General features: G+C 39.4%; 1 protein-coding gene and 1 long non-coding RNA gene across 3 annotated transcripts; one reads left to right on the top strand and one right to left on the bottom strand.

The window, feature by feature from the left end:
- Positions 1–1,535: 1,535 nt before the first annotated feature.
- gng2 (guanine nucleotide binding protein (G protein), gamma 2) lies at positions 1,536–19,360 on the bottom strand. 2 transcript variants are annotated; one of them, XM_038729187.1, is made up of 4 exons: positions 19,192–19,360; positions 7,586–7,662; positions 3,778–3,896; positions 1,536–2,518 (listed from the first exon to the last, which is right to left on the bottom strand). In XM_038729187.1, exons 3-4 carry the CDS (start codon positions 3,862–3,864, stop codon positions 2,390–2,392), a joined length of 216 nt encoding a protein of 71 aa, XP_038585115.1. In that variant the 5' UTR covers positions 3,865–3,896; positions 7,586–7,662; positions 19,192–19,360; the 3' UTR covers positions 1,536–2,389. The 2 variants fall into 2 exon arrangements, with proteins under 2 accessions (XP_038585115.1, XP_038585116.1); XM_038729188.1 differs by lacking the exon at positions 19,192–19,360 and having other exon boundaries at positions 7,586–7,809.
- LOC119910530 lies at positions 9,541–13,917 on the top strand. The gene is made up of 2 exons (XR_005445638.1): positions 9,541–9,612; positions 11,326–13,917. It is a non-coding gene; the product is annotated as an uncharacterized LOC119910530 (long non-coding RNA).
- Positions 19,361–21,413: the final 2,053 nt, after the last annotated feature.

The following is a 21,413-nucleotide window of genomic DNA, read 5'->3' as shown; positions in this document are numbered from 1 at the left end:
CTAGTATGTGTTCAGTGGCGCAGACTAACTTTAGTAGAGCAGATGCATTTCAAATTATCAGCTAACATTGATTTGATTGATTGTACCTGCAGCATTTTCTAATTAGTGTATCAATGTGAAGATCTATTTAACAGGTATGGCGCTTTTTCGTTTTTGTCTTCTAATAATTGCAGCCTGTAATACTGCTCATCAGCTGAGTAGTTTTTGTAAGCATATTTCCCTACACCTTGTTTGGACTGCGAGGTCGGCGGTTCGAGTCCTGACTGTTCAGCAGTGCAACACATTTGTGCATTCAGCTATTTATTTCACTATTGTGATTGATTACACCTGCAGCAGTTTCTAACTGGTGCATCTATTACAATATCAATTCAACAGTAACAATGAATGCTTTGCTGCTCAGTGGCATAGTACATAGTACATGTCCACACCATAGACTGTATATAAAAACACCTTGTTAGACTGTTCTGCAGTGCAAGGCAATTCATTTCTGCATTTCTGTTGTCAACATTCACACTGCATTTTCTACAGGAAATGCATTTTCTACTTATGCTTATGATTGTTATAGTGTAATTGTATGTTTATGCTGTCAATCAACAATAATTGTCCACCAGCTAATGCACCAATTTTGCTTTCAGTAACCTTATTTTACCCTAGGATATAGCTATGATACAGACAAACACACACCTCCCTTTGCAAATCTGTAACTTTAATCTGTCTAAAATCTCTTCTTATATGTTTACACTTACAGATAAACATGTATCATACATGCAATTTCACTTGTAATACCTGTAGAGGGCGTATCCTCTCCTGCAGCAAAATGGTTACGCTCTCCAGACCCACTGTTGGGTCCATTTTTGCAGACTTGTATTGTGCAACCAAGCACTAATCAAAGCTAGAGAACTTTACTTTTTACTTTAATTCTAAATGAGAGTGCAACCTTTTCAAGGCCAAAGACTGTATGTCAGGTTGAATAACAAAGAAGTTATATTTCTATTTGAGGTACGGTTGCAATGTTGCAACCATAAAACATTGTATCTTGGTGTACGTATAATAAAGCTCCAATTAAGAGTTGGAACGTGCATTTAGAGACTATGTATGTGATACTGTCATACAATTTCAATAACAAATTTATTTTTCCCAAATGAAAAGAAACCGAAGGGAATATTTATTTAGAGGATAAACTGTTGTTTTTTGGTTTGCATAAAAATATATCTGAAATATATAAACCAATCTGAACCAAATCAACCCCAAAAATCTGATGCCTTTGCAGTTAATTATCTAATTAGTATCTGAAGATTGTGAAAATGCTGCTTCAAGTTATTTTTCAGCCTGCAATGCAATGTTCCAAATTATCACCGGTTTTATTTATATGTGAGAGATGTCCTTGTTGAGTCCGTATTGAATCATTCTGGTTTTAATATGTTTTGGCACTTCCAGATGGAGGCTGCCCCCGCTTCATACAATCTCCACACGAAAGGAAATAGAGAAGACTGTTTGTCCATTTCATGCAATAGTTAATGATACAAACACAAACATTCAGAACTCACAGCACAGCACAGTTTACTTGCTAGTCATTTTATACAAATAGTACAAAGAGGGTTTGTATCTGAAGGAGACAAACTGCATCACATTTGCCAGATAGATGTTGATACACAGAGACTGATTTTCAGACAGCTATTTATATGGAGAATCACAGAATTGAATGTTTCAAACATCCCATTAAAAAAGCCTTCACTAACCTGTTGGTGTAAGAAAAAAAGTTAACAGAGCAGTTTCAGTAATCACATACAGTTATAGAAAGATATCTAGGTGATAAGTAAAGTTGAAATAAATGTAAAATAAACAATAACTTTAAAAAAAATCCCATTCCAATAATCAGGTGGCGTCTAGTGGTAGGAGTATATTTGTTTGCCGTCCTACGGTGCCTGACCCACCCACAAATCATTTAACAAAACATTTGGAAGTTCCAAAAGAACCACAAAAAATTTTATTCACATATTATCTTTTTTTTTGTTTTGTTTTGTACACATCACAACCTGAAGACTTGGTAGGTTGACTGTTTGTCCGTCACCTCTCTGGGTTATCCCCATACTCATCCTCATCCCCATCATTATCATCATCATCATCATCATCATCATCATCATCCCTTTTGTGTCATCTAAACGCACAGAACCCTTCAACATGCTGCAACACCCCACAAAAAAAGCAATCACAACCCTTTTAATGGTTACACGTAAACTCTGTGGGTTTTAATTTTTGCACTCTTTAGGTGCCGTTCAAGAAAAGGGGCAATAATCACTGTGCCCTCCTACTAGAAGATTTCTATGTATTTTGAACGTCCACGTTCAAAGTCCCACACTGAGCAGATTGCTGAAGGGCCATGCCAAGTTTACAGGATGGCACAGAAGAACTTCTTCTCCCTGAACGGGTTCTCTGATGCTGGCACTGGTGATAACAGAGGGTCCTCTTTGGCATGGGCTTCGCAGTATGACATTAAATCTGCCGCTGCTTTTGACACCTGGAATTAAACACACACATGCATATAGACAGGTCAGTATACGCTGACATACATCATACAGAGATACAGTTAAAGACATATTTGACGTACAGAAACAAGAGTGGTCTCAATCTTGTCACCTACCTCTTTCTTAACCAAGAAAGTGTGTAAATTAACATTCGCAATATGTCAACCTGGAGCTAGAGCTGGAGGGTGATAAGTCTAGCTTTTAGCATAAAGACTGGAAGCAAGGGGAAACAGATATAGCAGGTAATTTCCCCTATACAGAAACCTGTTTACATTTGCATGTGTTGCTTGTTTACTGAACAAACAAAGATACAACATGTTGATTAGTGTGTAGGTGTATTTCTGTATTTTGGACACAGCCAAGTTCCCCCCCGCTTCCAGTTTTTAAGCTATTCCCCTTCTGGCTGTAGCTTTACACTTAAAGGAATACATATGTCAGTGGATAGTTGGTTCTGCACTTTTTTTTTTGTACAGCTTAAAAAAACAAGATATAACATGTTAATTAGTGATATACTGATAGGCCGATTTTTGTAATCATCGGACAGAGTCAGGCTATAGTTGTTTCCCTCTGTTTCCAGTCTTTGTGCAAAGCTAGGGCTACCAATGAACATTAAGGTAATCAACTCTTTAGTTAGCGTTAAGTCCTCACTAAAAAAATGGCTGAGTGGCCATCTTCTGCTCATAAATTAGCAGCATGAACTGTGGTCAATATGCTGTTGTTTTAGTTTTACCTGCATTGTATAATTTAATAAAATGTAGTGAACTTTGTTATATATTGTAAAGTAATGTTGTGACTGAAATAGTTGAATTGTATATAGGAATGTTTATGGATTAATATTATTATATATTGTTTTGTCACTGAACTTCATTTCTAAAAGAAATGATGTATGCTTGGATGCCGCTAGTAACCTACTAGCTGCCTTTTCATGTTGCCCCTACCTTCCCAAAAAGAACCACAATGGAAATAAGCTGTTTGGCTTTATTGTGTTTTATCCTTTTGAAGGTTTTTGTAATTGCTGGTGGCACCACTTTTATATTTACCATAAATTTAGAAGTACTAACTACGTCAACCAGCTGCTGGCTCCAGCTACACATGTGAGACTTAATTTTCTCTTCTGACACTGGGAAAGAAAGCCACTAAAATATTTCAAAAGTGTCAAACTGTTCCTTTAACTCAAATCAGTTTTAAAACCTAAACCTACAAAAGCACCAGAAGTTTCCTTAAAGTAAATTATCATTGTGGACATGCTCACCTTTATCCTGTCGATGTTGGCTTCCATCTTCAGCTGTTCCACCAGCTTCCTGGCTTGTGCGATGCTGGCCGTATTATTGCTCGCCATGGGCACGATCAGTCAGGTCTCGTGTGCACTGCCTACGTAGAAGAGAACGAGATTCAAACACCCCAACATTGCAGTTCACCCACAGTGTGCCGCTGATGAAGATAGGCACTATAATATAGCAGGCATGCAAAGAGGAGCACTAGTAACAGATACCCTGTTTATTATCACATGCCTATGAACACACACACACACACATACCACATCCACAGGCATATTATTTATGGTGTCTGTTGCTAGGCAGCCCATGACAGTGAGGGGTAGGAGGGGAAGGTGGGAGGAGAGAGAGGGGGCAGTGGTTTGTCCAGCACTATATTTAAAATAGATAAACAGATAACTGGTTTATGAAAATATCTAATTTTGCACAGATAATAGCGGTTTTCTTCACGCCATCAACACTTCTTAGGCCCAGTGTCACACAGGGGCACGGTATTCACCCTCTGCTTTGTGTGAAGGAGAAAAAATCAATACATTTATGTCCTTTGTCTATGCAAACAGGTAATACGGGTTGCCTAGCAGACAGCAGATTTTACAAAGCTCCAGCAACGCTTTATTTGCATGTCTGGCACTGTAAAACTGCTGTATAGCTTTTACAATTACTAATATTTCTGAAACCAAGCTTATTCATCATCATACTGAGTGAGCATTCACTTTGGTGTTCCAGACTCATTTGTGGAGAGTAGCTTACTCATTATTTAAAAAAAAAGCAACATAAGCCAACTTTTTAATTCTAAAGGTTTGAATGTAACCATTAATTAATCAATATCTATGCTTACGCAGTTAGTGGATCATAATCTGTAGTTACACATTTTAAATGTTTGTGGAAGATGTTGAGACAACTCCAGGAACCTCTTGGAAAACAAATAAAAAATACTGCATCTTTAAGCTTCTCTTCCTAAATTTGAAACCGACAAGGTTGCGGTAGTATGATTCATGATGGCTGCATGTCTTTGTCTGACATAGTATGTACATTAAGTAACTGTACACTAACTGCCAAAACAGTATATTATGCAGATAAAAGCACTGTGTATATGTCATACCGAAATAATGAAGCATTTAGAAGAGCTTCAGTGCCCCTTGGTGTTGATTCTACAAATCTCTGGAGGCATGAACAACCATTTTCCAAAAGATATTCCCTTACTTGGCGTTTTGACCATGATCTGTTAAATGTAAAGGCCAAATGATTCCTGTTGTCTGTACTGTTGCACAGTTGCTCCTCTGTCTTTTATAACCCCTTTGATTAAACGGATAAAGCTGCAGGTGCTTCAAAACAGTATCATCCCTGGTGTATGATCAGTCTTCCCTGCCCCCACCCCCTCGTCATCTGACTGTATACACTGTGGTACAACTCGGTGTGGGGTTCAGACTGATCTCAGTGAGGTGCTGGAGCTGAGCATGAATATTGATGGTGGCACACCTGCTCACCAGGCCAGGATACTGCTGCATAGATCTCCGCTGTCACACCGACCAAAACCCCAATGACCCCATTAATTAAAACCTGTACAGGGTCAACAGTTCCAGCTCTTATGTTTCACATGATAATTAGATTTATTAGTGTTTAACACCCTACCACAGTAGTTGTAAACAAATGTACCAGCTACATCTGACACATTTTGATCATATACCAGGTTTTCAATCTTTGTTTCCTTTGCTTTCTTTACTAGTATCCTTACTTTCAGATGCAGTGATGCAATCCGTTCATTTCCTACTACATTGATGCATATAACAGTTGATTAAATGTTATTAATATTTTGAAAGTGACTCCATTTACAATTAATGATTATGTCAGTAATTTTATGTTATTCCCATTAGTTAATTAATTGTGTTATTATTTTTTTTAAAGGCCAAGGTGACATGTTCAAATTATTTATTTTTTTCTAACCAAAGGTCTTAATTTTAATTTAAGAGAGAAAAGCAGGAAATTAATCACATTTTAGAAGCTAGAACACAATCATTTTTGTAATTTTTACTTGATAAATGACTAATTTAGACTAATTTAATTTAATCTTAAAGATCAATCATCAATACAGTTTTTGGACTGACACATTTCCTCTAAACCAGGCTGGAAAATCTTGAACCACTGTCAGTGCAAACCAAGTGACAGTCTGAAGAGGATTTATGAGCACAACCTGCAGCAGACTACCTAGTATTAACAGAGTCACATAAACATGATGTTTCATAGTCACTGCAGCTGAGGGATCCTGGATGTTCTCACTCTCTGTTCTCGACAAGTGCTTCACCTTTTAGGGTCATAGTGTTTTAATTTAAACTTAGGTGAGTGTCAAAAACAAAAACCCCCTTAGGTTGTTTTTTAAAATATTTATTATATACATAGCTTAGCTTTAGCTGTTCTTTTTGCAGAAATTCAGCATTTTGGTATTTTTGTGGGGTTAAAATACTAAAATCTGGTGTCCCTCTGTGGAAGGACAGTTGTCCACTGTGTTCTGTATTATACATCAGGTAATTTAAGTGAGAATTATGTAAACACCAACCTCAGTTTTGTCCCTTGCTAAATAAAGAGGCCAGAGAATTACTACAAAGGTGCGATTGACAGCAAAAATTAGCCTTTGGTTTCTTTCGTATTGAGGCCATAATATTGTTTCAACACACAGGGGAGATGTCAAAATAGGCCAGCGTATCAGCAGACTATTGATAGTGAGAGATGTCACTCCTTAAGTTTCTGGGATGTCTATGGGAAAGTATAGCCCTGTTCTTTACAGAAAATAATCAGACGCTGTGACACAATAGCCTAGTTTGAGTGGAATTGACAGGGAGAGATGAATTTTTAAATAAATACCACAAAAGCAAATGGAAAACTGTGTCAGGAAGACAAAGGAAAGAGCCTCTTGTGCCGTTGGAGCTTTTGCCAAATACTTGGGGACGCAAGACAATTCCAGCTCCATGGAAATTAAAGACTTGTGAGGCTGTACTTTGACACAGCGTTGCTTTGAGCTAAATGCTAATGTCAACATGCTAACATAACACGATGATGGAGACATGTTGATGTTTAGCAGGTTTGATGTTTACCCTGTTCACCATCTGCGTTTATAATGTTAGCATGCTAACCGACTGACATTGCCTCCCCCAGAGTTGCTAGCCACTGTGTATACAAAGTCATTTTCCTGCTTATTGTCGGTGGAGCGTGCAAAAATGCCACCCTGACATTTTCATATCCAGAGAGGGTGGGGTGAGGAGATGGTGGCATGTAGAGGATGCCCATTTATGTGTCGACTCCAGAAATAGCTGGCACCCTGAAGGTAACTAAAAGGGTTTCATGAACATTAAACAGAGTTGTTTCCTGTCTTGTTTTTTTTAGCTTTAGCAGATGCTTTTCTGATTGTCTTGTGTTCTTTTACAATATAATATCACTGCTTCTACTGTACTTTGCTCATCTGTTTATCATGAAACCTCCTGTCCTTCCTTCCTATCTGTCAGCTGACCAAAATACCACCCTGAGATGTCGCCCATGGTGTCAACATGCTGATAACTATGACACCACACTTATCAGGAGCTGATTAATAACGCATTCAACTGGACACAGGCCTCAACTGTGTCAGCTGTCGACAACTTTGTGGACGCTGTAATACAAAAACTCTTTGCACACCAGTTTCCAAGCGGACTGAGGGCTTTGACATTACTGACCACTCGTACTATAATATTATGAACCTGGCTGCTTCCCTTTCCTGAACATGCTGCAGTACCTTCTCCTCTTTTCTCAACTTACCTTGTCTTCTTACTCCTCCTCACTCTGCCCCGGTGTCTGCCTGCAGTTCAGTCAGCAGTTTGTGTCCGTCCCAATCTCTGCAAATCGGGGAAAACAGATAAAGAGAGTGAGAATCAGGGGGTGATCAGAGACAGAAGCTCTGCACATTCCAGATAAATTATGCTGAGGCTTGTGTGTGCAGCCGCTGTCCTCTGATCACTGTGTGTCAGAATGTCACAGCACGCTCTTACAAACTCCACTGAGGGGGTTTGGAGGAGAAACACCACAACAAACTACAGGGGGAGGAGATGTAAGCAAAACATAACTGAGGGGACAAATGAATTTATGATTTTAAAGGACTAATTCCAACATTTTGGGAATTTTCTTTTCTTTGCAGAGAGTGAGATGATAATATTGATACCACTCTCATATCTGTCCACTTAAAATGAAGCTACAGTCAGCAGCTGGTTAGCTTAGCTTAGCATATAGACTGGAAACAGGAAAATATCTGGTCTGGCTCTATCTGAAGGTTACGAAGTCCACCTACCAGCACCTCTAAAGCTCACTACTTAACATGTTGTATCCTTGAAATGTTACGATCAGTTATTCTTGTGTTATTATATTGTACTATCTTTGTCAGGCTAGGCTGTTTCCAGTCTTTATACTAACTGGTTGCTGGTTTTATCTTCATATTGAACTGACATGAGAGAGTTGTCAATGCTTAAAATAGCACACAAGTATATTTCCCAACTACTGGATGTTGAGCTATTGCTTTGAGTTGAGCTTCTGTTTGTGCTGACCCATTCACCTCTCGCCCTCATCCTCTCTTTCTCCGGTTCAACTGATTCATTCTTAATGCATCTGTGACTCTGCAGCTCGGTTTTCTGCTGCTTCTGATAAATGGGCCAATTACCCTGCATGAGCAGATCTGCAGAAGAAGGGAATTCCACCCCATTATAAATCATGGCAGCATGCAATGTTAAAGTAACGACACCCATTAACAAAAACCTCGCCAACGGCGGCCGAACCCCTGAGCCAGACTATTCTAGCAATGTTGAAACTGCTTAGAGTTTAAAAACCAAACAAAAAAAGAGCAGGAGATTTCACTGTACTGCATTGTCACCTCTCCTGATTCGCTGGAGCCATTTATCAACACTGTTACTCTGAGTTATGCAAGCAGTATAATCAGTTTTATCAGTGCATTGACTCCTAAACTATTATCTGCGGTGCTTCAGTGTGTAGCAGGGGGTCTTTACAAGTTCTTCAAATCCTGGAAAGGGAAATTAAATTAAGTTTTGGTACTAACACTAAACAATAATATTTTACTTTGAGAAACTTGTTAATTGCTAATGCTAATTTTTTTTTAAATATTCTCAAATGTTATGTGTCTAAAAATAAGCAGCCATAGAAGCATTTTGCCTGCATTAAATAAAATCACAATATTTTGATTTAAATCAGTAACTACCTGATCAAAAAAATAAGTAAAGAAGATTTGGAATCTGTCCAGATGTTTGATGCGCCTGACAATTTTCAATAAATGGTGCTTAGGGCACAATTTGATCAATACTAAAAATGCATTGAGGCTAGATACCCCGCATTTGGTACCAGAATGAAAAGGCTGACAAACACTTTTGTCAGAGAAACTATAAAAGAATACAATGAATTGATCAGTCATGTTGTTAGAAAATAATATATTATGTTTCCAAATGGAAAAGAAATGAAAGGCTCCACTTTTATCATTTACATATTTGTAATCAACTCACATATTCCTGCATGACTTTGTTAAGCTTTTAGCAGAATGTCAGGAGTCTTATAGTAAATGAATATGTAGAACACAGTATGACCCAGTTGTGACTAATCACCTTTATTGACATTAGCTTTGCTGCTGAAACGTGGGCTCAGTTGACCTGTAACTTGTGACCATGACATGATGAGTTTTATTTGCTCAAAGCACGTGTTCGCATGGCTCGTCACTCAACAAACTCACATTTACATTTACATTACACATCAGTCTCATGGATGTTGTTGTGTGTGCTGCTCGTTTGGAGGTACTTGAGATATTAAAGTAAAGGCAAATGTTTTATACTATTGGATTGTTTGGGTTTCTGCTGAATTATCTGTTAATGAACTGATTGTCTTATCAATTTTTTAACTATTACGCCTGTTTTTTATGTTTAAGCTATTTACTGAAAATCACTTATACCTATATTTACAATTTTGCAAACAATGCTGCTGTGTTTTAGAAGCTTCAGTGTATGTTGTCTACCCTATCCGCCAATCACTGGTTTCTAATTATTTCTATACAATATAAAATTCTATTAGTACACTTTTGAAACTTGTTTGAATCGTGTTATCCACCATTTTGGACATCAAGTCGGCATTCCTTTTTGTCACAGTAAAATTATTAAGAGGTAATTCACTTTCAAGAATCTGCTAACTGCCTGTAACAGCAGGAATAATATGTCAGATAATCTAAAAAAAAGTAAATAATGTTTAGTAAACATGATTTGTATTTACAGCTGCGATAATCTATTTTTCTATTAACAGTGGGTTAAATGACTACATGTATGTGAAAAGTGTCACTTGTAGTTTTGACCCCCCAGAGAATTATCACCCAACTCTCCAGTTCCCCTCAGCTAGACGGGGTATTTTAGCATCTTTCAGCTCATTGATTTACTTTACTCTTTCGGTTCAGTCCATACACCTATATAAGAATTGGACGTAGCCACCGTGATGTCACCCACTGGTTTGTGGACTACCGTTTTGAAGTATTGAGTTTGGCATTTTGGCCTTCGCCATCTTGGTTTTTTGGAATGTGAAGTGACAATATTCAGACAAGAGGGCGGAGCTTGTCAGCATGGTTAGTCAGGTGCATCCGTAACTCACATTAACTGCAATATTAATGTGGATGCTAATTTGGCTAGCAAAAAACCGAACAGCTCGCTGAACATTGAAACATTTTAAGGCAACTAAATTAATGTTCATGAAATGAAAACACACTGAAAGCATTAAAGTTCTTAGATGAAAACACAGACAGCACTCAGAAACCGGTTCACGGCTAGTTGAGCATAACCTGCTTTATTGTCTATTTTACTCTAAATGGGGAAAGTGTTAACAGAGGTAATAAATCAAGTGAGAAGTCATTTTCTCATAGACTCCAAAGCAATCATACTTCTTTTCGAGTTGACCCCTGCTGGCCATTAGAAAGAATGCAAGTTTAAGGCACATCCGCATTGGCTTTACTTGTCAGACCCGGTCCCTTAAGGATTTGTAAGAATGTCCTTATATTTAATGTATTATGATAGATCTTTTCTTTTGATTGATCTGAGATCAAGATAGTATTGTGATATTTCAAAAAGTGTATACTAAAGCATTGCCAAAGTGTCAGTGTACTTTCGAATTCACGTCCTGACTGCACTTACATCTTACACTTTCACTTTAAATTTTTTCTCCACTCTTTGATCAGTTTACTGTATGCTGCAAAACAGGCAAGAAAGCAGACTGTTCTTAAAAAAGGAAAAAGCTGAATTAGATTTTCCTGTGAACTGTTCGTGTCATCATATTTAAGTTGCAGAGCAGCAGCAAGATCAGAGGATGAGAGACAGAGGGTTTTATTAGTTTTTTATTTTAATACTGTGGCAATGTTGTTCTCTACTTTTACGCCAGTAAAGCATCTTGAACTGAACTGTACTGAAGGAGAAAAAAAACAGAAAATGTATTATGGGACGTGACTGCTGACCCATTTCTCTCCTGTGTTCTAGCCTTCTGCTTCCCATCCCTCCCTCTGTGGCAGACAGGTGTTCAGTGATGGGATTGAAACACCCCCAGCACGCTCCATCCTGCTGCTAACACCACTGAATCAATCAGACACCCTCCGCCATCCTTCCCCTGCCATTTGGAGCTGTTTTGAACCTCATCTTCCTGGTTTTCAGGGGGGTCTGTGTTCATGACGAGGCCCTCCACAGATGTGATTATAGCTGCTGCTTGACTCTGGGTGTCGCTGACTTAAAGGGTGATTTAGCACCACAGGAAACATCCTGGTGAGGAAAATATAATTCCTGGCCTGTCGAGAGTGATGATCTCTCACACACTCCCACACACACTGACTCTCAGCTCGGTTCTCCCTCCACCTTTCTCTTTCTGAAGTGCACACCTTATTATGCTGCCTTTTTTTCTTTTTTACACCATCCAAAGAGTGAAATTAAGGCGGTCAGGCAGGGAGTGTTCTGTCCTCTGTGATGCCCAGGGTGTGAAATCAGAGCGTGGTAATTAAAAATCTGTCCCTAGTCCAGCCATCTGGACCCTGGAGAGCCCGTGATTAACCTGCGAGAGTCTGTAGGGAGGCAAGGAGGCAGGATGGGACCCCTGCTTAGAGATAACCGAAGCTAAGTTTTGAGGGCCACTAAGTCACTCCCCCCTTTGTTACTGTTGCTATGAATGTCTATGGCTATAAAGTTTTATGTTCTCACACAACACATGTGTAGTTTTCAGTGACAGCAGTGGACGATTTTCCTCTCCAAAATGTTATTAGTGGTAGTTATCTTCAGACGGCGGTGGACAAAAGCAGGGTTTTCATCTCTAGCCAGCGACCGTTGATTTTAACAAAAGTAATTGGCGGATTTTATAGGCTGTCGCTAGCTCATTTAGCTTATGTTCCAAGCTAAAAATCTACTAAAGGGCAGCTAGTGTTAGCCTAAACTCTGATAGCATCTAGGACTGAATTCCACAGAGCAAGGAAATACTACACAGTGGGTGTGCTGAACAGTGATTTTTTAACATAACCTGATCTCCCACTAACAATGCCGATAATAATACACTTCTTGGCCATGGCGCATTATTACTATCGTCAGTTGTTCGCTAATTAGCCATACAAGCAAGATGGAACAGATAAACACACTGTTTAAACCTTTCCTCACATTTTTGGGCCTGTGTTCTTACTTTTTGAAAGGTTAAAATCTGGCCCCACCCCCAAAAAAATCTAATCCAAATGATTGGATATTCGCTGCTAGGGGGGAGGAGTTTAGCGAACATTGAATTACGTCTCAACAATCAGTTATAGGAGTTAGATCAAACCAAGAACTTTGACTTTATCTCAGTTCTTCTAATCAAGTGCTGGTTATATATGCAAGGCTAGTAAGTAAGCTGATATTTGGGTGAACTGACCCTTTAAATAAGGCTGATGCATGTCATGCTTAAGGAAAAACTAGGATCCTACTTTGTTTATCACACAAAAAAATCCTCCTGACTTCAATTTTGTTACTGTAAAAGCTGACACGAGACCTTTTCTGGGTTGACTGAGTCATTTCCTTTTTGTGTTTTACTACAAAACCCACTAAATTAATCCAAAACCCCACTGCGGATTTTCAAAAATGCAAGCCTGTTTTTTATTATTTCTTAAAAGAGAAAACAGCAATGGTGCATGAGCAGGCAAAAGCCCTCACGCATGCAGAAAGCCCTCACAGTGTGACTGCATGACTGTATCATCCTCAGCGTGTCATAGGACAATGAGATACAGGCTGCGATGTCACCGTGAAACAAGTTGCATTGAAGGGCACACTCAGCAAACAAAGATTTGCAGAGTTGTAAATAGATAGGTGAGGTTGCACACAAGGAGAGAAAATAAATAAATAAAAGCTGGAAATAGGAATGGAGTTTATCAGGAAGATAAAAAAGGCTGAGATGTGATGGTAATATCTTCTTCTAGGGTGGCTTTTTAAGCGACCGCAAGCAAGGAGAAGTAACATAAAACTGACATCCGGAGTTATTAATGAACACAATCAAGAGGATATTGACTAGTGAATGTAATATGGCACGGATCTCTGCCCTTGAATGGGAGAAAGGACAGCCCTACCTGTGCACACAAACTCTCAGAGAAAGTGATGGGATACAGATAGCAGAGATGTCAGGCAATGATTGTTAAGGGATATGAACACTTTTTTTGTCTTATTTGCACCTTTAAGTATACTTTTTACCGTATGCATTTCTACAAGAATGTGACTACTACTTTTACTGTTACTCTACTAACAACTAGAGCTGAAAAACTGACATTGTTTCATGCTGTAAAATATTGTGACAAATTATGTATATTATTAAAAGTATGCTAGCAAGTACATTGTTTCTCAAGGCATCCTTGTCTATTAAAGTTGTATTTTTTTAAGTTGGGTTTTTGATATCTGTACTCTATTGTCTTTTTTTGTTATTTTAATTCATGCTGTGCACTAAAACAAATTATTTGTCTTGTTTCAATATCCTTCTATGTCAGAAACTCTTTCTACTAAAGCTATTTGCATTTCTTCTTGAGATAGATATATTACTATCCTATCCCTGGAATAAACTAAACCTGTGTGTACGAATATCTGAAGAAAATCTTTTCATTTCATCACTTTACATTTATTATTTATGGTATGTGAATATAAGTATGGTGCTTCTACCTTTTTTTCCTTTGCTAGGCTTGTGGTAAATGCTAAGAATTTTTACAGAATATCATATGAATAAATTTAGTGGCCATTTTAAAGCTCATGAAACTTGATGTCAAATCTCAAATTATAATATTGCATATTTGTGACAATGTTTCAATAAATTTGATTGATAGGGATGTCTCTGTGGCAATTTAAGAAAACATGCTATCAACTGTCCTCAGATTGTGATTATTGGAAAGTCTAGCCCAAACCGATGCATACATTTCTAGTCTGCTTCAACTTTACAATTAGATCTGTGCTCCTTGATGAAATAGTCAACCAATCAGTTTATATTATCTTCATGCACAGCTAGCTAGCTAGCGACATTCATGATAAAAAAAACCCCACAAAATTGCCAGGCATCAGGTGTGGATGAGCTGAGCTTGATGCAGCTGTACAAGTTGTTTTATCTTATTTAATAGTCATGAAAAATGTTAACTGCTCCCAGCAACCGCTACTACAATTTCTGTGTCAACTGAACATAACATCAGTGGGACAGATTTGTCACTTGCTACTGACTGGTCAGAGCAAAACAAACCAAAATAAGACAGTCTCCGTACGAGAAATAGGCAAACAATGTGAGACTGAATGAAGTGAAGCGGAATGGCAGTTCAGTCCAATTATTAGGCTAGTTTTGTTTTTTCCAACAGACCCCACCCACTTCAAGCCAGTGATGAGAGGACAGAAAATACAAAAAGACGGAAATGTCTCATGGAAATTACCCAGTATCTTTCTAATTTTGGACCACAGTGCTTATAGTAAGACATTTTCAGGGACATTATTTTAAACATAATACAAATATAGATCTCATTCATATGCTTGTTTCATAATTATAGAGCAATGACCATCAGGTAATGTTCCTAAAGTAGATTTGACATTTGATGTATTATCCTTTTTCAAATCGTAAATTAATCCTAACTTTCTCTTTCCTTCCTCTCGGTCAGATCACCACCACCCGTGAATATTCGATTAGCTTGGACATCTGTGCCACCACCAGCATGCCCTGCCCATCCTGCCATCTTAGAGATTGTGATACGTGCGTATGCAAGTATATGTGTGTGTGTTGGGGGTTAATCTAGGTCCCAGGGGGGAGGGGGGAGGGGAGAAGGCACTGGCCCAGGAAATGATGCATCCCTTGGGAGTCAAGAGGCAGCAGGGAGGAGGCTTATTGCTACAGGGATCACAAATATGGTCTATTATGTTTATTAAATCAGACGATGAAGGCCTGGCACGTTTCTTTTTTGTTAGATTAAAGCAATGACCAAGTGTTTTTTTTGCCTCAAACGTTTAAGGAGTTGTGTCAAAAACCTTTTATATGCGTGTTATGTAACAGCAGTGAAATTAGTGGGGCAGAAACAATGCATGATACTGATGTCACATACTTTAGAAGCATGCAAGAGAAAACCACACGTTTTTGTGTGACGGAAAATTAACACCAGGCACCAAACAAACAATGCTGGTAAATTTTGGTTTTGAGTGAGAGGGTTGTTTTGAATTCCCCGAGCCACTTTGATGGGAAACCAGCCATCGAGTGGAGCTTCTTTTCCTCTCTGGAAATCATATTTGGAAGTGGCCGTTGTGGTCACCAAATTTAAAAGGATAACTTCCTGCCCAATGTGTCACAAACGAGTTTTACCGGTTTTTGTTTAAATTAAGATCTCTTCCGTGAGGAATGAGCAGGATTTTTTGCTTTTGCCTTGAGTGAGGAGGCCTAAACACACTTTTCCTCTGGAATCAATCAGCATGCCAAGAATAACACAACCAGACTCCTGGGCTGTTAACAATATTACAAACATCCGGACTTGTTTAGATTCTGCTGAGAGTGTGAGTGAGCTGCTCGGAACGTTTCAGACCCTGACTTGCTCCAACTTTATGTTTTGCTGAAAAGTAATGGAAGTGTATCAGCTTTGGGAGGATTGTGCTTGTCATAAATCATCTAAGCTGATGCTTCCATAGGTGAAGACTCGAGTCAGACATAGACATGACTACTGGGAGACTTGACTTCCTAAAGACTTCAGACTATAGATTTGAGAATTGCACTTGAGTAACAGATCCCCTCCACTCAGATATGTGTTTGTCCACTAAAATGTCCGACATTGACTTTACTGACTTGTATCTGTCCCAAGTTTATCAGAGGACTTTCACATTCTTCTACTGAAGGGAAAGATGTCTGTACACTTTCCTAAAATCTGAGATTCAAACGTACCCCTGGGCAAGATTGATTTGGTATGTATCAAATTTGAAAGCCAATCGCTGTCTAGCAAATGCCACCGGCAAAGAAACCTGAAACTTCCAGGGCAGAGCAGACTTGTCAGTACAGAGAGCTAGAGTTTGCACTGAAAGTTTTGACAGCAAACAAGATTGTGAGTGTGCATAGTGTGCAGTTTTTGGATAAAAACCGGACCCTGGAGCTTCCTTCCACTATCTACTATGACGTAATGTGACAATGTGATACTGTAACATAATTGCAGATATTGTATGTTTCCCTACCACTAATACTGTGTCACAAGCTAACAAACAACATAAACAGATAAAAAACGCTAACATCAATTACCATTCTGATACATCTGCTAGTCGCCAATTTTGGTTTCACAACAGACTCCTCATCTGAGTCTGCCTGTGACTGAGGCTCAAACATGTAGGCTATGGCTGAATCACTCCAATGTTTCCTCTAATGCCACCTTGATGGGTGGAGCATTCATAGATTCAGAATTTGTTAACGAGGGAGAAAGAGTACATGTACTTCCAGGCCCTTTTCATAGTTTTTTTCTTCTTTTTAAAATCAAGTTAAATAAAATATTTATCATAGCAGATGTTTTTGCATACATTAAAATGTGTAAAAAAAATAAGGACTTGACTGGGACTTGACTGGAACTTGAGTCCAACTTAAGTGAGACTTGTCTTACTTGAGACTGGACTCAAGACTTGATTTGAGCCTTAAACACAAAAACAACAACAACAACAACTCACGCTCTACCCTCAAGGGCTTGAGACTTATTAGGACAGGACAAACAATAAACCTCTGGCAGACTTGAGACGTCAACTCAAATCAGAATAAAATCACAAAAATTTGGGACTTGGGACTTGGAAGACTTGACACCCAAAACACTTAACTTGACTTGAAAGGTAGGAAAAACCATTCAAATCAAAATTTTTGCCTCCAGAGACTTGAAACCTGACCTTGAGACTTGGTTGAACAAGACTTGAGACTTGACTCAAACGTCCCATAAAAACAGCTCTGGAGACTTGGACTTATGTCAGACTTATGTAAGTCATACACAAAATTAGATCTTGGAACGTCTCTTGCATATAACAGCTGTGAGACTTGACTCCCTAAAGACATGGCCTTCAGTGACACTTTAGGTGAGACTTGGTTGGACAAGAGTTAAGGGTTGACTTGTACTTTCCCCGAAAGATCTGAAAACAGCTCTCATAGGCTTGACACTCAAGTCACAAAAATTTGAGCTTAAGACTTGACTTGGATGTGACTGCCAAGAGATGTAACTTAGTTGAGTCTTGACTGCCTAAAGACGTATATTCAAGGCTCATGTTTTGACCTGGCAGACTGAAGACTTTTGACTTCAGTTGGACTTTCTTTCAAGGACATCAGTCTTAGTTGGACAAGATATGAGACTTGACTTGGGCTTTCCCAAAAAAAAGACTCCTTTCTACTTTAAGTAGGGGTGGCAGTGGCGCAATGGATAAGACCATGTGTTTGGTGTGAGAGACCTGGGTTCAATCCCCCACTGTGACCCGTCCACCAATGTGTCTCTGAGCAAGACGCTTAATCCCTTGTTGCTCCAGAGGCGTGCAACCTCTGACATGTATAGCAATTGTGAGTTGCTTTGGGTAAAAGCGTCAACTAAATGAATAAGTGTAAGTTACCTTTCCTGTGAAGCCTTGTACATTGGAAGTTGGTCAGTTTTAAAGTATGAAAAGGCAGGTTCACATAGAGGTGACTTCAACAAGAATGATGCTTTTAGGAAGCTTAGCCCTGGGTTTGGATAACTAAAACCCTGTCTTTGAAGGATTTCTTCGGTTAAAGGTAGTGATGGGAAAGGACAGGTCAAAATGGTCAATAAAGGCATGGATGGCTGCTCACTTTTCCTTGTTCTTACATAATTCCTCCCTTATGCCCTCTCTGCTTTCTATCTGTAACACTCAAAACTGTCAAGGTTTTTGATGCTTCTTGTTTATCGTTGGATACATTTATGATCTTCTCTTCTAGTCTCAACATCGACATGTGTGAAACAAACCATGGCCTTGGAGCAGCTCGTCTTTGAGATACAGTATGAGCCGCGTGGACGTGAGCTCTTGCGTAATTCTGACACGTTGTGTGCGTTTGTAACAGGCTTGGATATGTAACGCACACAATCACACACGCATGAAGGATGGATGATTCAATGTGTGTTGTATATGACGATGCCTTAGTGTGACGAGCCAAGAGTGGGGAAAACAGCATGCCTGTGTTCGTTTTCTCGGTTTTCCTGCAAATGCATGCTGTTGTCAGCGACTGTATCTGTCTATAAGCAACATAAAAACACCAACCCCCCACCTCCTCTTCTTCCTCCTCCTCCTCCTCTCCCGGCCATCTGCCTGATACAACCACTCCATGGACCTTGTGTGTGGTCGACTGATTTCTCCTCGCGGCATGGAGGGCAAGAGTTCAGAATGGCAAAAAAACCTCAAAGGAGGCTTTTGGGATTCTCGGCTGCCTCTGTTTCCCCTTTTTCATCCCCTCTGCTCATGCAAATATCCCCTGAAACAGATGCCCTTAATTCCTCTGGCTCTACATTATAAGATCTGCTCAATCCTGAGGGAAGAAGAAGGAGGGACGAAGAACAGAAGGGAGGAAGGGAGTCTATTCTCTTAGCCCTCTCGTATACATATGCACATGTATGAAAGGAGGTACGAGATGGGGGGAAATAAATCATCAGCTCACCTGGCAGTGAGGAGGTTTTTAGAGATTTTAGAGGGAGGAGGGGATTCCATGATGTAAACCAGCCAGCGGCATCAATCTCACCCCTCCAGCGCTGACAAAACAACAGCGTGGATATGAACCATCCCACCTCCCGGAACACACCCTGTTTTGAATGCAATTATCCCAGATGGCACCAAAAAATAAAATAAATAATACCTGCCCCCCAGAAAATAAATAAAAAAGCCAACCTTTTTGTGTGTGTGGTCTCCTTTTGTGACGCCAAACACTTCCAGTCCTGTGGAGTAGTATCCACGCGTCTTTCTCTCGTCTTTTTGTCACACACACACAGTCAGTCAGTTCGTTAGCGAGGCAGGCGAGTACATCCAAACACACACACTCCTCTCTCTGTATGCCTCTCCCCCTCTCTCTCTCTCTCTCTCTGCTCCAGCTGAGATCCTCCCTCCTCACTGCTGCTCTGAGTCTCCACCCTTCAGCCAAACGCTCAGGCTGCAAGAAACTACCCTCTTCCTCTTCCCTGCCTCCCTCTTTCTGTCTTCTCTTTCTTGCTATCTGGACACCCTCCCTCTGTCTCCCAGAGGTCCACAGGAAAAGCCTTGACTGTCTCTCTAAACCCCTACAGTAAACAAATGCATACCAGGAAAGCTGACAGTCTGGACTGGCTGGATTTCCGTCTTGATAAATATTCATACTGGTCCCTGCAAATGTTTCAGCTGCTCATTTTCCCTCTGATTAACTGACATTTAAGATATATTTGCCTTCCCAGTGAAGGTTACTGTGTATGATCTATCCAGGCACTGCATGAGAAAAATTCATTCAACAACAACAACAACAGCAACATCCTGCATTGCACACGTGACATATTCCCTGCCAGAGTTGAGGCTTTTAATTTTTAGACCGCTTGTATATTACAGTGAAGCCATCAAAGCAACAAAAAAAAAAGAGAAAGAGAGACTGTCCCGGCAACTATACACCAAAGTTGGAACAACACGTATGAACAAAGCGCTGAGTGTTTATGAACTAGATTTTGTGCATATACAGGATACACTCAAGGCAAGATCAACAAGACTAAGTGTGTATGCATGCAGTTGGTGTGTACATGAGAAGGGGTGTTATTACTTTAACCAAGGAGGTTGTTTTTGGTCACAAATGTTTTTCTACATATATTTAAGTGTCTGTTTGTTAGTAGTGTATAACAAAAAGTAATTTCAGTAAATATCTGGTGGAACGTTATTATTGTTGGTGTCACTCGTGTCATCTTGACACACTTAACATTTCTGCTCATAACTAGTAAGCCAATGAAAATTTTGTTTTCTGGATTCCTTGGTACAAGATGAATCCGTTGAAACAGGCCATACCAACTCATCTCTGAAAAGACTATCTACCATTTTGAATGTGTTAAGCCATGCGTGCTGTGTGCCTCTAGAACTGGCAATGTTGGTCAGTCAGTCCACTTTGGTCAAGATTGTCATATCTCTACAGACCCTGGTGATCCCCTCACTTCTAGCGCCACCACAAGGTTGAAACGTCAGTTGTTTTTAGTGTAATATTTCAAAAACTGTTGGATGGATTATTAGGAAATTTGGTACAGACATTCACAGCCACCTCAGGATGGACTCCAACAACTTTAACAATCCATTAACTTTTCATCTAGCCCCATCATCAGGCCAATCCTTTGGTTAATGACCAAGTATTTGTAAATCGAATGACATTTCATTTCATCCGCAGCTGTGTTGTTAAGTTCTAATAAGCAGTTGTTTGCATGCTAACACGCTACACTAAAATGGTTAACAAGGTCAACACTATACTTGGTAAACATCAGCATATTAGCATTATTGACCAAATTGGCATGATGAAGTTAGCATTTAGCTTTAATCACTGGTATGACTAAATACAGCTTCACAGAACTGCTGGTATTGCTGCAGACTCTTGTTTTAACACTCCTCCAAATTTCACCCGAACTTCACCAAATGTGGTGCACGAGCCTTAAAAAATTATTTTTAATTGGCATACAGTTTACTATTGTCTATGGTCACATTTTCAAAAAACTGCCCTAACACATTGTGAAAAAATTCAATGACAGAAGTGGCGCTACAGCCACATGGTAAATCTGAAGGTCTTTACAAAACTCTAGCAGTCCTGGATAGGATTTGGTTTCTCCAAAACATGTCAGCTATCAGCCACTCAGCATGCTTTCAGGTCTCCATGTGTATTTTTTTTAAAAATTTTTTTACATTTTGGATAAATTAAGGACATTGCGCATTGAAGCGCATCCTAGCTTTTATGACTGTGTACATGTCATTAAATGTATGCACACATCTATGCATTTGTTGTATGAGTATACTGTACATCTATCTGCTTTCACGCATGCTTTGCCTGCAGGTAAACTCAGCTAACGTTACTCATCTTTGCCCTACTGTCTGAACTGAATGTCATGTCTTCTGTGAATCAC

The sequence above is a fragment of the Micropterus salmoides genome, unplaced genomic scaffold (genome assembly GCF_014851395.1).
Source record: "Micropterus salmoides isolate LMB-PRFRI ecotype aquatic unplaced genomic scaffold, ASM1485139v1 Ms_hic_scaffold_19, whole genome shotgun sequence".
In the NCBI taxonomy this organism is placed as follows: Eukaryota; Metazoa; Chordata; class Actinopteri; order Centrarchiformes; family Centrarchidae; genus Micropterus; species Micropterus salmoides.
This window is presented reverse-complemented; position numbering and strand designations above follow the sequence as displayed.

Coding starts and splice junctions, on each gene's coding strand:
- gng2 (XM_038729187.1), bottom strand. CDS start 3,864: ATGGCGAGCAATAATACGGCCAGCATCGCACAAGCCAGGAAGCTGGTG. Junction 2,519..3,777: donor CCAACATCGACAGGATAAAG/GTGAGCATGTCC, acceptor GTTTAATTCCAG/GTGTCAAAAGCAGCGGCAGA.